Below are 14758 nucleotides of genomic sequence, written 5' to 3' on the forward strand. Positions count from 1 at the left end.
TGACTTATCAGGAAAAGTTGTTTTCTACACAGCTGAATAGTCACAAAGCTAAGAGCACTGTGCCACAAATTCAACTTGACAAAGATCAGAGAACTGTTCAATCCCAGCAATGTACTTGTTAACAAAAAAAAAAAAGGATTTAAACAAGTTCCTGGAAGAACAGTTGATAAATCAGTATTAGCTAGGCAGAGTTGGGGACCTACTGTATCCCTTATATGTAACCAGAAAACTTGATTTGTAAAGACGAAGTATTTTTGACCTGGGCTGGCCATTGTTGGATGCTAGCATTGATAGATCTTTGGTCTCATTCAATGACATTACTACCATTATCCTATTAGTAGGAAATGTTATCAAGTTAGATATCCAGCATTTTTGCTCAGTACCTTTCTTCTTCTAATGAAATGGAATGTTAGCCATTTTCTTTACAAAAGTAGCAAAGGGATGACCCCACCACTCTTCTTGGGGAGGGAAAAAAAACAACTGAAGAAATGGAGGCTGATTCCTATTCTAAAGCAGGCTACTAAACTTTAAACAGTTGCCCACAACTGCTCAGACTGGCCATCTCAAACAGCATATTTTTCCAACAAAGCTAAGCAATGTGAGGTCTCCCACCATCAGATGAACACATCAATAGTGATCAGTGCCAGAACGAAGCTCTTACCCTTTATAGATGGAGAGGTATGGTACATCTAACCCTTGACAGCAAAGTTTTTAAAAAACCCTAGCAGCAAGGGAGGAAGTGATATCAACCAGTATGACTGCTTGAACTGAGAGCTCCTATTCAACCTCAGCAGTATTTAATGATATTTTGCCAATACCATCTGAGGCTCAGTTAGCTTCCATAAAGATGTGCAGAGAGTAGTGGCTCCAAAAAAGATGGGCACCCGCTCTGGCTCTATTTATCTGACCCAGTTTGCCTATGATGGTGGATTGGCCACGGGCCACGTGGACTGTGAAGTGGAAACTCCTGGGGGATTGTCCCCATGAGATCTGTTCAGGTCAGGGGATGAGCAGAGAGTAGCAGACCCAAACCCCTTTGGCGAACTTAAGCACTGGCTGCAGGAAATAAAAACAGATATTGAAGCAGTCCATTTGGAGCTTGCAGTGCTGGGAGCTAACCTGAGAGTAGAGATCTGTGACCTGGGCCAATGGATGGAAGAGGCAGAGGGTAGGCTTGAGGAACATGCGGAGGCAGTGGGGTCCCTTGAGCAGTGGGCTGCCAATGTTCGGCTGGGCGCACAACAGCTTGCAAATTAGAGGATTAAAAAAAAATTGGAACCTTCGCTTTCGTGGCCTACCAGAGACTCCAACCTATGCGGACTGTGAAAACAGTGGTGCGACCAGCCAGTTCTTTGTTGTCAGAGGGGCAGACAAAGATGGACTCAAGCACCATCCAGCTGATATGAGAACACCGGGCTTTGGGGACCGCAAGGAGCAACTTCCCAAAGGACATTATTGCATGTTTTTACAATTTTAAATTTAAGCAGCATATCTTAAAAACAGCTCGCTTGCCTAATAATTTTCAATGGAATTCTTACAACGTGGAAATTTACCAGGAACTTGTGTCAGCCACCCTTAAATGGCAGGCAGACTTCTGGCCTTTTACTGCGCGGAGGCATGAATTGTGGATCCAATACAGATAGCGACATCCATTTGCACTACTTTTCTATAAAGATGGCCATTTACATAAGTTTGGTCCCTAGCTGAGGCCTGCGAGATCTTGCCTTCTGCTTCAGCCTCAGCGTCTGGTTAGATCCGGCCTTCCTCTGTGCAGAAAGGGTCACAAACACCTGCAATGCCAGCAATCAGCAAGTCAACTTCCCTAATACCCAAGGCTGGAATTGACATATGATCTTAAGATTGGCATCTTGCTGTGCTCCGTCACTTGCTTCCTCTGTCCTTGGGGGAAGACCTTAGGTTATACTTGGGACCACTAGCCTGTTTGGGGTACCATGATTAGAGCCTATGCTACTTATCTCTATCTAGTTTGGTATGACTTAACATTGTTCTGTGGAGTGGCCTAATGGTTAGTGCAGCAGTCTTTGATTCTGGCAACCTAGGTTCAATTCCCACTGCAGCTTCTTGTGACTTTGGACAAGTCACTTAACCCTCCATTGCCCCAGGTACAAAAACTTAGATTGTGAACCTTCTAGGGACAGAGAAAGTACCTGCATATAATGTGTTCAGCACTGCGTGCATCTAGTAGCTATATAGAAATTTATTAATATTAGTAGTAGTTTAGGTCAGCAGACATATTTCAGTTGGAAATTATAAAGGGTGATAAGTGGCACTTTCTCAACCTGGAACCTCTCCTTGGCATGGTGGGGAGGTATCAGATTGATATGGGGGGGGGGGGGGGGAGGGAGGGAGAGTTGTGGTGGGATGGGTTTGTTTGGGTTCTGCTGTATGTTTCTCTAGTGGGGTAATGTGTGAATGGTGATATAAAAGGCTGCTTATTCTGGGAATTTCGTTGGTCCATTGTTGAGTATCAATATACATAAAATGAGTGATATTTACCCTTGGTGCTCTTAAATGTCAGGAGCCTGAATTCACCTATGAAGAGGCAGCTCCTTTTTTTAGAAGTTGCTCTGGCTTAAGGTGGATATTAGCCCTAATTCAGGAGACACACCTTAAGCCAAACCATAAACATCTCTACCACCATTATAAATTTCCATATCTGTATTTTGCATATAATACTAAGGCTCAAAGAGTTATGACTGTCTTTAATGCTACTAGTGACAATACTAAAACTCAGGACTTATGATTGTCTTTAATGCTACTAGGCCCTGACAAGTAAGGAATGGCATACGGGATCATGGGGGACATTATTTGCTCTTGATTCTGGCATTGGATAATCAGCTATATACCCTTGTATATGCCCCTAATGCAGAATACAGGGATTTTTTGGGACAATTAGATCAATTGCTTTTGCACCACGATGATGATTTCCTGCTTATGGGAGGGGACTTCAACCTTAGTTTAGACCCTGGGCTAGATAATTTGGCTGCCTCGGTGCATTATACTCAACAGGATTGGGAATTATTACACACTTATCACGTGCTGGTACCTGACAGATCTCTGGTGATCCTGTGGCACAGGACTATACATACTATTCTTAAGTTCATGAAACTTGATTTTTGGCTGGGGGATGCTTCGATTCTGACTTGCTCAGTCTCAAATAGTGACTTGGACATGGTCAAATCACACCCCAAGTTTTGCTAGTCTTGCAGCCCCCAACAAGGTGGTGACCCCCCCCCCACCATGGTGTTTGGATGATTTGCTATCTGATGCAGCCACTATTGCTCAGCTTGAGCATGATTTTCAAGATACCTTCAATTTAATAACAGAATGGTTTCCCTGGGAATTTTGCAAGATAGACTTCAATTTAATGATAACAGGATGGTTTCCACAGAAATTTTGAGAGAGGGACTTAAGGCAGTCATGCTTGGTCACCTTATAGCTCTGCAAACACCTGCAGAAAACACATTTTGCTGCAGAAGAGACCCTTAGGACACACTTAGTGGGCTTAGAGCACCAACTTGGACAGGGGGCTGATTGGGCACATTTGGCAGATCAAGCATTTCAGAGAAATTGCAGCGGGCTCACCAGTCCTATTTTGAGTTTGGTAATAAAGCTAGTCAGCTCTGGGCCCACAAACCTAAAACAGTAAGCGACCTGTATGTATATTCCCTGTCTCTGGGATAAGGATAATTTGCACTTTTATTCTGCAGAATGTTTGTTCAGTTCTATGACAAGCATTATACTCTGGATATTCAACCATTCCAGGATACAGTCTCCTCCTACCTGAAGCAGGTAACACTACCTAAGCTTACTGAAGCAGACCAGCAAGCACTTTCTCAACCAATCATTCTTGGAGATTTACCAGGTAATTTGGGAGTTGCCTCATGCTAAGGCACCAGGCCCTGATGGCTTCACTAAAGCTCGTGGCCCTGGTGCTCTTGAATGTTTAATTCTTTTGCTGGTGGGGACCCACTTCCTTGGTGACTGTTTTGCCTAAGCCGGGCAAAGCGCCTCAGCTTTGTAATTCTTATCGTCCTGTTTTGCTATTCTACTCAGACTATAAAATTTTTACTAATGAATTGCAGTGTATATTCCCTACCTTGATCCATGATCAGACAGGCTTTGTTCATGGTCGTCAGACTTTTGATAATGGGCAGAGAGCCTTACACTTTATTTATAGTGCCCAGAAAAAGCATTCAGCCAGGTACACTGGCTGTTTCTGTTCATGTTTTGGAACATGTGGGCAATCAGAGATTGCTTTCTTCATTGGCTGTGCCTTAGCTATATGGCTACCCAAAAGTCTTGGTTCGTATCAACAGCTAACATTCTTCCCCTTTTTTAATGTACCAAGGTACTAGACAAGGATGTGCTTTGTCTTCTCATTTTTGCCCCATCTATTGAGCCCTTTGGCTAGTAGAATTCAACTGAATCCAGTTATTCGAGGACTAAACCATGGCCCAAGTCAAATCCAGGATTTTGCTTTTTTTTGTTGATGTTCTCTCAACACCAATTGATCCTCTGCTCTCTCTCCTTCTGGGGTAGTGGCAGTGCTGCAAGACTTTGGCCACAGATACATGTTTAAAAATCAACATGAGCAAGCCAGATTTTGAATGTCACTCTCTCAAGTGTCCCACTTACAATCCTGTTTTCCCTTTTGCTGGGTGCCCCGCTATATATGATACCTAGGGGTTAATTTAACTCGTACCATAGATCTTTATGTGACCAATTTTCCTTCTAAGGATCAGGAGCTTCTCGAGCTGGAACGCTGGGAAGGACTCTATTTTCTGGTTAGGTCGCAGTCATGTAGTCAAAATGATGCTGCTCCAAAAAGTGTTATTTATGGCACTTCCTATTTCCCTGCCAAGTTCTGAGGGTTGCAGCATAAAGTTTTTGTCTTTATCTGGAGGCCACCAAAGGTTCAGCAGGTGATATACCAATTGCAAGCTCAAGGAGGTATGGGGGTCCCCTCTTTTTACCATTATCAGGCAACATACCTCAGGATAATTAGCTAGCTAGCGCCAAGGCTCTAGTAAGGCATGGAAAGACCTTGTGCAAAGCTGGATGTATTTGTTCCCCTTGAGGGCAAGTTGCCTGGCTTCCATACTGGTTTCTCCTAGAAGAGACTCAGGGAACCCCTTCCTTGCTTGCTTTAAAGGTCTCTACTGAGTTGGGACAGGGTTTACGCACAATTTTACCTATAATATTTTTAAACATACGGCTATACGCATGGCCCTTGTTTACCACAGGAACCTTTGATCCTTGCTATCATATATGATAGTGCCTGTGTCTTCGAGAGCTTGGGCAGGTTTGGGAGGATGGAGAAATACTTTTTTTGAAGATCTTTGGAGGAATATGGTCTCCCAGCCATTCCAATGTGTCAGCTGCGACATTATATTCTGTGAATAGCAAAGAGGGAATTAGGCTTAGTAGATACCTTGCTGGAACGTGCATTTAGGAGTGGTGAGGAAAGGGGGGGGAATCTTGAATATACAGAGCTCTCCTTTCTTATCATAAAGATACTGTGCATCTTATAATGATGTGGGAATATCTTTAAAGGGAGCATGACTTTAAATAGCTTAAGGTACACATTGCTGGAAAGCTGTTATAAAATCCTTTATCGCTGATACTATACTCTTCAGCATCTTTTAATGTTCCAACATGGCTCTGCCCTATGTTTGGAGGAACTGTGGTCAAATGGGAAATATATTCCACATCTGGTGGACCTGTTTGCAGGCACACAAAGTGGACTATGGTGTTGAAATCTGCCTTACTCTGGTTTCTTACCCCATGAAAATGGATCAGCTCCTGTACTTTAAGCCTTATAGGGTGAAGCAGGCAATCCATAAACTGGTGACTCATGTTTTTATGAGTAACAAATTAAAGTTGGAAGCAAGCCACATTACCAGGCCTCCATCTTATCTTGCAAAAGCTGGATTATATTCAAAATTGACTGCGCTCTGGAATGACCAAATCTTATCATAAAATCTGGGATTCTTATACAATACGGACCTCGCTGAAAAATACTTCTGCAATACCCACCTTAGCAACTCTGCCTCCCTCACCACAACCTTGAGTTGGTGAGTGGGCAATTTTGTTTTTGTGGTGGGGGGGGGGGGGGGGTAGGGGGGGGGATGATGGAGAATCTCTTTGCATCTCTGGTCTTTGAGTGATAACTAGGTCATATATATTTAAATAAACTTTAAACAACACCAGCAGCAGCTCCTTTACCTACCCCCTCCCCCAGCAAAAGGAAAGTGTGAACTTGCTCCCTTCTCAATTAGAGCTCTTCAGCATACAGAAGATGGAACAGGCCCAGTTTATAAAATCAAATGAGTGGAACAAGTAAATTCCAAGGGGTAGCACATCTAAACTGTGTGTGGGGGAGGGGGGGGAATAAAGATCTTAACATATACATCCTACAAACAGATTTATAACATCTATTACGAGCACATATAACACCCCTCTGCTTTTTCCTCATTTTTCATACGTATTAGTATGCTCTCCTCAGCACACCACTACTGCTTCCCCTACAACATGCTTGCTTGTAGGTCCAAGTATTCCAAATGCAGGGACACCACCACGAACATACAAGCTGTGCTAACTGATTTTAAATGACAGACCACTGAAAGTAGCAGAGGGGCTGTTGCTCTTCTGCAGCAGGTCTGTCATTAAATCACACTACCTGTGTTAAGAACAGCCACAGCGAAGCATCTCATGACTCTTTACTCTGCTTCCTGCAGGCTATTGCTTAATCATGTTACGTAACCAATATAAGCACAAGAAACAGCAGTCTGTACGTGGCCTCAGAATAATCTGACCCTGGTTAGGGATAGTTTGGGGCCTTTTTTTTTTCCCCATAGTGTTTTTACACAAAAGGGCAAACAGGAAAGCATCTCGCAGTCTCTCAACCTTGCTTCGGAAAAGGGGCATGTGGATCAATATTTTCAATTCAATAAGCTTTCTAAACCATAAGTATTGCTTAAAGCCCATGTATTCTTTAATAAAACTTGGTAAAGAGGAAGTATGTACCAAAATTACCACCAAAGTAGTGTGCCACATGGCACTAGCCATTTTTGGCTACAGAACTAATCTAACATGAGAAACAAAAACAAGCAAGCATCACTATTAAGCAATTAGAAATTACTCACCTCCCCCACTTCTCTCACTGGAAATCTTATGCGTCTCTAAGACAGCATCTTAGTTTCTTCTCAAGTATAAAGTAATTTTATAATAAATCTTGATTTACATCATACCCACATATAGGGAAGCTCATCCAAAAGCAAAAAGCTATGTTTAAGAACAAGAAAACCTGATCTGACAGTGTGGCCTATCAAGCCCAGCATCCTAGTTGAAAGTAGCCAAATTCCAAAAAGCATTTTCATGTATGAGCAATGGCTCTCTCAGATCTACCTGGTTAATTCATATAAGTCACAAGAGACCTATACAGAAGAATATTCTCTTCTCCATTCATTTTCAGATTTTAAAAGATGTTGGGAATTAAGCAGCCATGGTACATGAATCTGAAATCAATTCTTGGCTGCTAATTTCCTTTCCTTAAGTCCTGTCAGACCAGTTCAGACAAGTTGGTTATCACCTCCACCGCCGGATGAGGCATACCACACCAATTTCCAGTGACACTGCTGGTATAATTGGGTACAATCCTGGAACTAGCCAGTATGCTCTGCCAAAGCAGACAGTTTTAGAATCACAACACTGAAAACCAAACAAAGAACAAATATCTTTGTATACCAGTAACCATTCCTAAACATCTGCTAAAATAAATGATCAAGACCCAAAGAGAGGCTCCTAACCTACTGAGAAAACAGTCAGATGAGCATTAGTTTACCTGGCAGAGCTGGTACACCAGACTCCTATTTTTCTACTGTTAACTCCAGTTCCTACTGCTATTAGGCTTTAACTTTAGATCCAGAGCAAAGTATAAAATGACATTTACCATTACAAAAGTTTTTATTTTGAAGCTAGTCTTCCGTTGGTACATTTTTACTGACTCCACCCAAAGCTGCTTCCGAGTGACTGCACAGCCCTAGCTTCCTGGGCAGGTCCTGACTGGTCCAGCTGGATTCAAGGAAAAGAAATTAGCAGGTAATTTTACCTTCCTTATCCTGCTAGACCAGTCAAGTGGGATATACCCCCATTTCATGGGTCCCAGTAGAAAAAGGCCCCTTTGATTACTGCTTCCCTAGCTCTGACAACTAGCTTGTAATGCTTGACAAGAACATAGCAGTTACCATGTTGCCACTCTACAGATCCTCTGAAACCACCACCCTCAACTCTGCCCAGGATGCTGCTTCTAATTCTTGTTTCCAGACCCAGCAGCACTTCTGTCCAGTTCAGGACAGTTCCAATAACTACCATGATCCACCCAGATGAGGGCTGAGAAACCACTTCCCTTTTTTTTTTTTTTAATCCCTTGCAGCCCACAATGCTCAAAGCCAGTCTCCAATGTAGCAAGATCTTATAAACATAAGGCACATAAGACCCTGCTTTCATCCCTGCTCCCTTTAAGGAAGGCCAGAGGATAACGCAACTTTTAGAAGTGACAGAACTGCACACATGGCAAAAAAAAAAAAACACATCGCTATACAAGATAGCTACCAAAACATACTTGAGTCCTGGTGTAGGAATTAGGGCCTAATACCTACCAGATCCATAGATATGCTTGATATCTGATATACTGCTTGTGGTACAACATAAGTTGTTTACATTGCATACAGGTACACCCTCTCATTGAGAATAAAGAGTGAAAAAAAAATCTCCACTCAGCTAATCTTGATCATCTGCCTGCTCAGATTGGACAGAGCTCTGCCCACTGCAACGAAAGCACTAATGGATCACATCTCTGCTTTTCCCAACTCTACCATCAAAGTAGACAACATGAATCAGGCTCCATGTTCATGTAATCATGTTTAACATACAACCTTGTCTGAAATGGACATCCCACACCTGAAACAAGAAGTCAGTAAAGGCACTATTACCATACATCCAGATTTCCCTGGACATGTCCTCTTTTCCGGGGCAATGTCTGGTGTTTTTCTCAATTTTGATCCTTTGTCCAATTCAGCACTCCTTTCCAACTGAGTCAGCTGCAGCAAAAAAAAACCTCATGCACTGCACACAGCCAAAGACCCAGAAGAATTTGGATGAGCCAGGACTTGTGCTCACTGATCTCCAGTGCTGCCCTGCTGCCAGCCCTATGCTATTATGCAGGTGGATGTGACAAGTTGCACTGCTTGGAAGTGTTGGGAGCCCTGCTCCATGGCTCTGATCACTTGCAAGTCTGTGACTGACCTGGCTTACTGCATGGTGGCTTCCTCCTCCCCCAGCAATACACCACAAGGCTGATGGAAGGTAATCGAGCCCTGACACAGTCAGCCCTTCTTAGACTAGCGTAATTCAGGACCATTCCTGCACATATGTTAGAGTAACAGACACTACCTTGGCAAGTGCTGCTGCAGCCCCCTCACACCTCCACTGACCATGGAATTCCAGCACAGCCAACCCTTGGAAAGACTGATGCTGCAGTAAACTCAAGGTGAGGAAATAGGACACACTTTGGGGCTGGGTCCCTAGTAAATGAACACACAACAGTTAACTTAGAGCAGCACTAGACAATCTACGTTTCAAAACTTCCAGATTTGAGTTTAACCAAGTCTGAGCCCAAACATTATGTGCACAGGCTCAAACTCAAAACTGGAATCTGGAAGTTTTGACAAGTAGTTAAGAAGCCCTTCTTGCTCTCCACAGCCTGACCAATTTTCCAGCACTACCTGGGTATTCCCTAACCTCTGCCCTCAATTAATTCTCTAGCTCTGTTTCTAGAATGGAGGCTTAGGCAGGGGCACAAAAATAAAGGGATAAGGGAATACAGGAGGAATTGAAGAGTAGATAAGCAGCCCTTCTTGCTTTCCATAGCCTGACCAATTTTCCAGCAGTACCTGGGCATTACCTGCTAACCTCTGCTCTCAATTAAGTCTCTAGCTCTTTGTTTCTAGACTGAAGGCTCAGGCAGGGGCATAAAAGAGGTATAAGGATTGAGGAAATCCTACATATGTGCACCCCCCCCCCCCCCCCCCCCCCAAGCAGCAGTCCCACAGGGCAAACTGCACAAGACCTCAGGCCTCTCATGACCAAGACCTGCAAGTCTCAGTCTTGGCAGAGAATTATTCCCCAGCTCAATTAGGGCAGAAGATTCAGACTGATCATTTAGAGTGCAATCCAAGGCACTGAAGCTCAAACACAAGGCTACAAACCTCATTCTGTGCTTTGAGAGCCACACTAACAAAACCTACAGTACCATCTACTGTAGGCAAAGAATACTAGCAAGTTTCAGTGCTGCACCAATCCTTGTAACAAGTCACTGGAAATCAGTCTCTGCCACCATGTACTAGTTTGGGAGGAGGCTTCATTGGGGATTTAGTAACATGAACTTGTCTAGACTGGTCTAGCAGGACATGGAAGTATTTGTTCACAATGAACCCAGAATTTTTAATCTCTAACTGGGATTTGTGCATCACTTTGCACATCCAAATTACATTTCATCTGCCATTGAACTCAGATTTCTGGCTACAGAAAAGAATGCTGGGGAAATCACAAGTAGTCTGCCCCAACTGGCTTTTGACATGAAATCTTGGTTTTTTCCAACAGACTCAATAACTGGGAAAAGGGAAGGACTGGAGAAAAAAAAAGCAGAACTGTTACTGTGCCAAAGAAACTGACTGGCATAAATTTTACTGCCAAACAACACAGTAAAGCCTTTTATTCATTATGTTTTTTTCATCTGAGTAAAGACTAAGTGTCCACTGAATTAATATTAAGGTAACTGGCAGAACAAATCCTTTTAAGTAATGAACATCCCACATTATGAAAATCACTTCAGAACAGCCTGAAGGCCCATGTTCAACACCACTGCTATGTTATCACTGCCACCTACACACCATGTTAGAAATTCCCTGCTGCCAGCCACAGAATGGCAATAGATCACAGCAGAAATAGGGATGCACATACAAGTGTACCATATGCTCCAAGCAGACAAGCTACTAAGTCTATAATTTAGCTATGTTCCCTGCTCAAGTGCAGCAAAACACAACTACACTATCAAAATTATCAGATTAAAACTGCATTCATCACATAGAACAATGCAGCAATCTAATACAGCAAGTGGGTTAGGTGAACAGAGAAAATGATTTTCATTGAATTCTTACATCATTTGAAGCAACAGTGAGGCAAATCCCAATAGTATATACACACAAAACAGCTTGATTTTACAAAAAAAATTTTTTTTTAACATTGATCAGACAGCTAACATTGGTTTATGCAACTTTATTGAAGGAAAAAAAAACCCAACTCTACCAGAGCTATTAGTTGATCACTCATCCACTGATGCATCATTTAATCAGTGCTATATTAGACAGAGTTTTGGAAGATAGATTAACTAATAGCTCAGACAAAAAAAAAACCAAACGAACAAAAAAACAAAAACCAAAAAGGGTTACAAAATGGTATGATCCTAATTTGGGATGCAAGGGGAGGTGCCACTTTCCAATTTCCATTTTGTGTAACAAAAATGTGCCATTCCTTTACTGACATGCATAACATACATCAGATTCTGTTCTGTTGCTGCTACAAATTCTGTACCAATTTCCCAGTTGCAGCTTTAAGTTATGAGCATAAACTAGATCAAGAAACCTCAAATGTCTAAACACTGAAAGGTTTACATAAGAGGGATGTAGCCACTATTACGAAGCTTCCTTTGATATAAGGCTTTAACATCCCCCCTCAAGGTGTCTTCAGCTTTTCATAGGGCGAGACGGATTTTGGTGGATCTCATAACCAAAGACAAGTGAAGATACTGGACATTTAGTACATATGCTCCATGTTAAAATGGACCCAAGTCTTGAACTTTTCTTGTAACTACTTTACAAATTCTAAAAGCAGTTTTGTCCAAAGATGAAATCTAACTTCTTCTTGGATGAGCATGTGCATGAATGGAGGGAGACAAAAAGAAAAGTCTGATGGGGAGCAGTCAGATAGGAAAATGAAAAAAAAAAAAAAAGAAACAGTAATTATAGTTTATTCCAGCTATATGCAGGTTATTCTGACTTTAAGGTAGCATCACATGGCATACTTCTGAGTCCATTCACGAGCTATTCTGTTGTACCTGTAAATAAATAGGAAAGAAATTACAATTGATACTAACCCAGTCTGAAATACTGTACTACACAAAGCTTGTGTAAACAAAACCACACATTTTACTGAAATGAGCACCCTCTTCAAACCCTATGATATACAGACTCTCATTGCAAAGGCAACTAATGAATTTAGAACAGCTTATTTTTTGCTATACATGTGGTTCAGCATTTACTTGAATTTCCAGCTTGGCAATAGTTCCAATTTCTTTTGCTTATGCTTGGCTTTTGTAAACCACTCTTTAGATTTGAAGAGTGATACATCAAATTCTCTTAAAGGAAGAACAGCATTCCTTCTCTCTGAAATCAATTCTATAGGTGCATGATGGATTTTTGTATTTGCCATTTTGAGGCTATTACATGTTTTTGCTTTTTTGACAGCAAACATGGTTGTCATTTACATATGACTCCTTGTATATCAGCATTTTAATGAGGGCTGAACAATCTGAGAAAAATGCTAACAAGGCACAGCTTCTGGGGAGGATAAATGAAGAGGGAACTGAAAAAAAGACAGCTGAGGGGGATACGTGGTGTAGAACAGGTAGAAATGAATCATTTTTTACAAAAGACCAGGGCACACAATGAAATTACATGAAAATACTTTTAAAACAGATAGGATATAGTAAATGACAGCAGATAAAGACCTGAACGGTCCAGTCTGCCCAACAAGATAAACTCAACATATTTGTTCACTCAACAAATAGCTCTGGCACTTGCTGCCAGAGGATGTGGTAACAGCGGTTAGCATATCTGGGTTTAAAAAATGTTTAAACAAGTTCCTAGAGGAAAGTCCATTGTCTGCTATTGAGATAGATATGGGAAATTCACTGCTTACTCTGGGATTGGTAGCATGGAATGTTGCAACTAATCGGGTTTCTGCCAGGTACTTGTGACCTGGATTGGCCACAGTTGGAAGAAGGAAGCAGGTCTATATAGACCATTAGTCTGACCCAGCATGGCTATTCTTATGTTTTAATGATTGGAACAGGGCAAGGAATACTGGAAAGAGGAGCACACGTACCTAGAAAATAACAGCAATGGAATATAAACAGAGCAAAATAGTCAACACACATTCATTTTCCCAATTCAAAGAAATCTGTCCAGTTCCTAAGCTTAGCTCACTTATTCAAAAGGATTGTTTTTAGCCTTGCAACTGGAAATCTGCAATAAGAATCTCTTATGTTGTACCTTCCAATACTGTTACAGTTTCAGGTCTAGCCAAGATACACTATTTGGATTAAATCAAAGCAATTCATTCCACATAAAGAGATTCACAATCTGACTAAAAGCATGACAAAATTCACACAATGGCTCCTCACTAGTGGGCTTGCACTCATTTGCACTTTACTACTGCTGTATGAAATTCTTGTGAAATTCTTCTATATAATAAAAAGCACCTCCAACATTCTGAAGCTGACTCTGTGGCACTGTAGGGTTCATAAGTCTGTAGTTCAGCGTTTCATTGGCTCTCACTGTCAACGAAGAACCAATCAGACAGAACGGAACTTGGAGGGAAGTGGAGTGGATTTAATCTCTAACAATCATATACAGGGAGGTACAAACATCAGTGGAGGCAAGTGCACAGAACGGAAGGAAAGACAAACATTTAATCACTGTCACTCACACACAGACAGACAGACATACACACTCAATCACTGTCTCTCTCTCTTACACTGTCTGTAAAACACACTGTCACTCTCAGTCGCACATGGGCAACTGTATGTTGCATTCTCACAAGTAAGGAGCTCTTCTGATGTGATTGTTAAACTGATTGAAGGGCCTGAACAAGGAAAACTTACCACACTAACAGTTTACACAAAAAATATTGTATATAAAGAAATCTTACACATGTAAACAACAATTATATTCAGAATACAACCGTAGAAACATTAATGGCAGGAACTCATTGCATTGCTAGCGCCTGTTTCATTGCGTTAAGAAACGGGCCTTTTTTACTAGTGTTACTAGAGTGTTACTAGAGGTGTGACCAGCAGAAGAAAAGAGGTTTTAATACTCCTGTATAAGACGTTGGTGAGGCCCCACCTGGAGTATTGTGTTCAGTTTTGGAGGCCGTATCTTGTGAAGGATGTGAAAGAAAATGGAAGGGGTGCAAAGAAAAGCTACGAGAATGGTATGGGATTTGCGTCACAAGACGTACGAGGAGAGACTTGCGGACCTGAACATGGATACCCTGGAGGAAAGGAGAAACAGGGGTGATATGATACAGACGTTCAAATATTTGAAAGGTATTAATCTGCAAACAAACCTTTTCCGGAGAGGGGAAGGCGGTAAAACTAGAGGACATGAAATGAGATTGAAGGGGGGCAGACAAGAAAAATGTCAGAAAGTATTTTTTCACAGAGAGAGTGGTGGATGCTTGGAATGACCTCCCACGGGAGGTGGTGGAGAGGAAAACGGTAACGGAATTCAAACATGCGTGGGATAAACATAAAGGAATCCTCCTCAGAAGGAAGGGATCCCCAGAAGCTTAGCCGGCGGTGGGAGGCAGGGCTGGTGGTTGGGAGGTGGGG

At 42.0% G+C, this 14758-nt stretch overlaps 1 protein-coding gene across 1 annotated transcript in view; it reads right to left on the bottom strand.

The window, feature by feature from the left end:
- Positions 1-6994: 6994 nt before the first annotated feature.
- UBE2D3 (ubiquitin conjugating enzyme E2 D3) overlaps positions 6995-14758 on the bottom strand; it is a 129291-nt gene continuing 121527 nt past the window's right edge. Inside the window, exon 7 of the mRNA XM_030190758.1 lies at positions 6995-12199. Within this exon, the coding sequence (XP_030046618.1) occupies positions 12154-12199 (46 nt within the window). The 3' untranslated portion in view covers positions 6995-12153. The remainder of the gene's footprint in view (positions 12200-14758) is intronic.

The sequence above is a fragment of the Microcaecilia unicolor genome, chromosome 2 (genome assembly GCF_901765095.1).
Source record: "Microcaecilia unicolor chromosome 2, aMicUni1.1, whole genome shotgun sequence".
NCBI classification, from domain to species: Eukaryota; Metazoa; Chordata; class Amphibia; order Gymnophiona; family Siphonopidae; genus Microcaecilia; species Microcaecilia unicolor.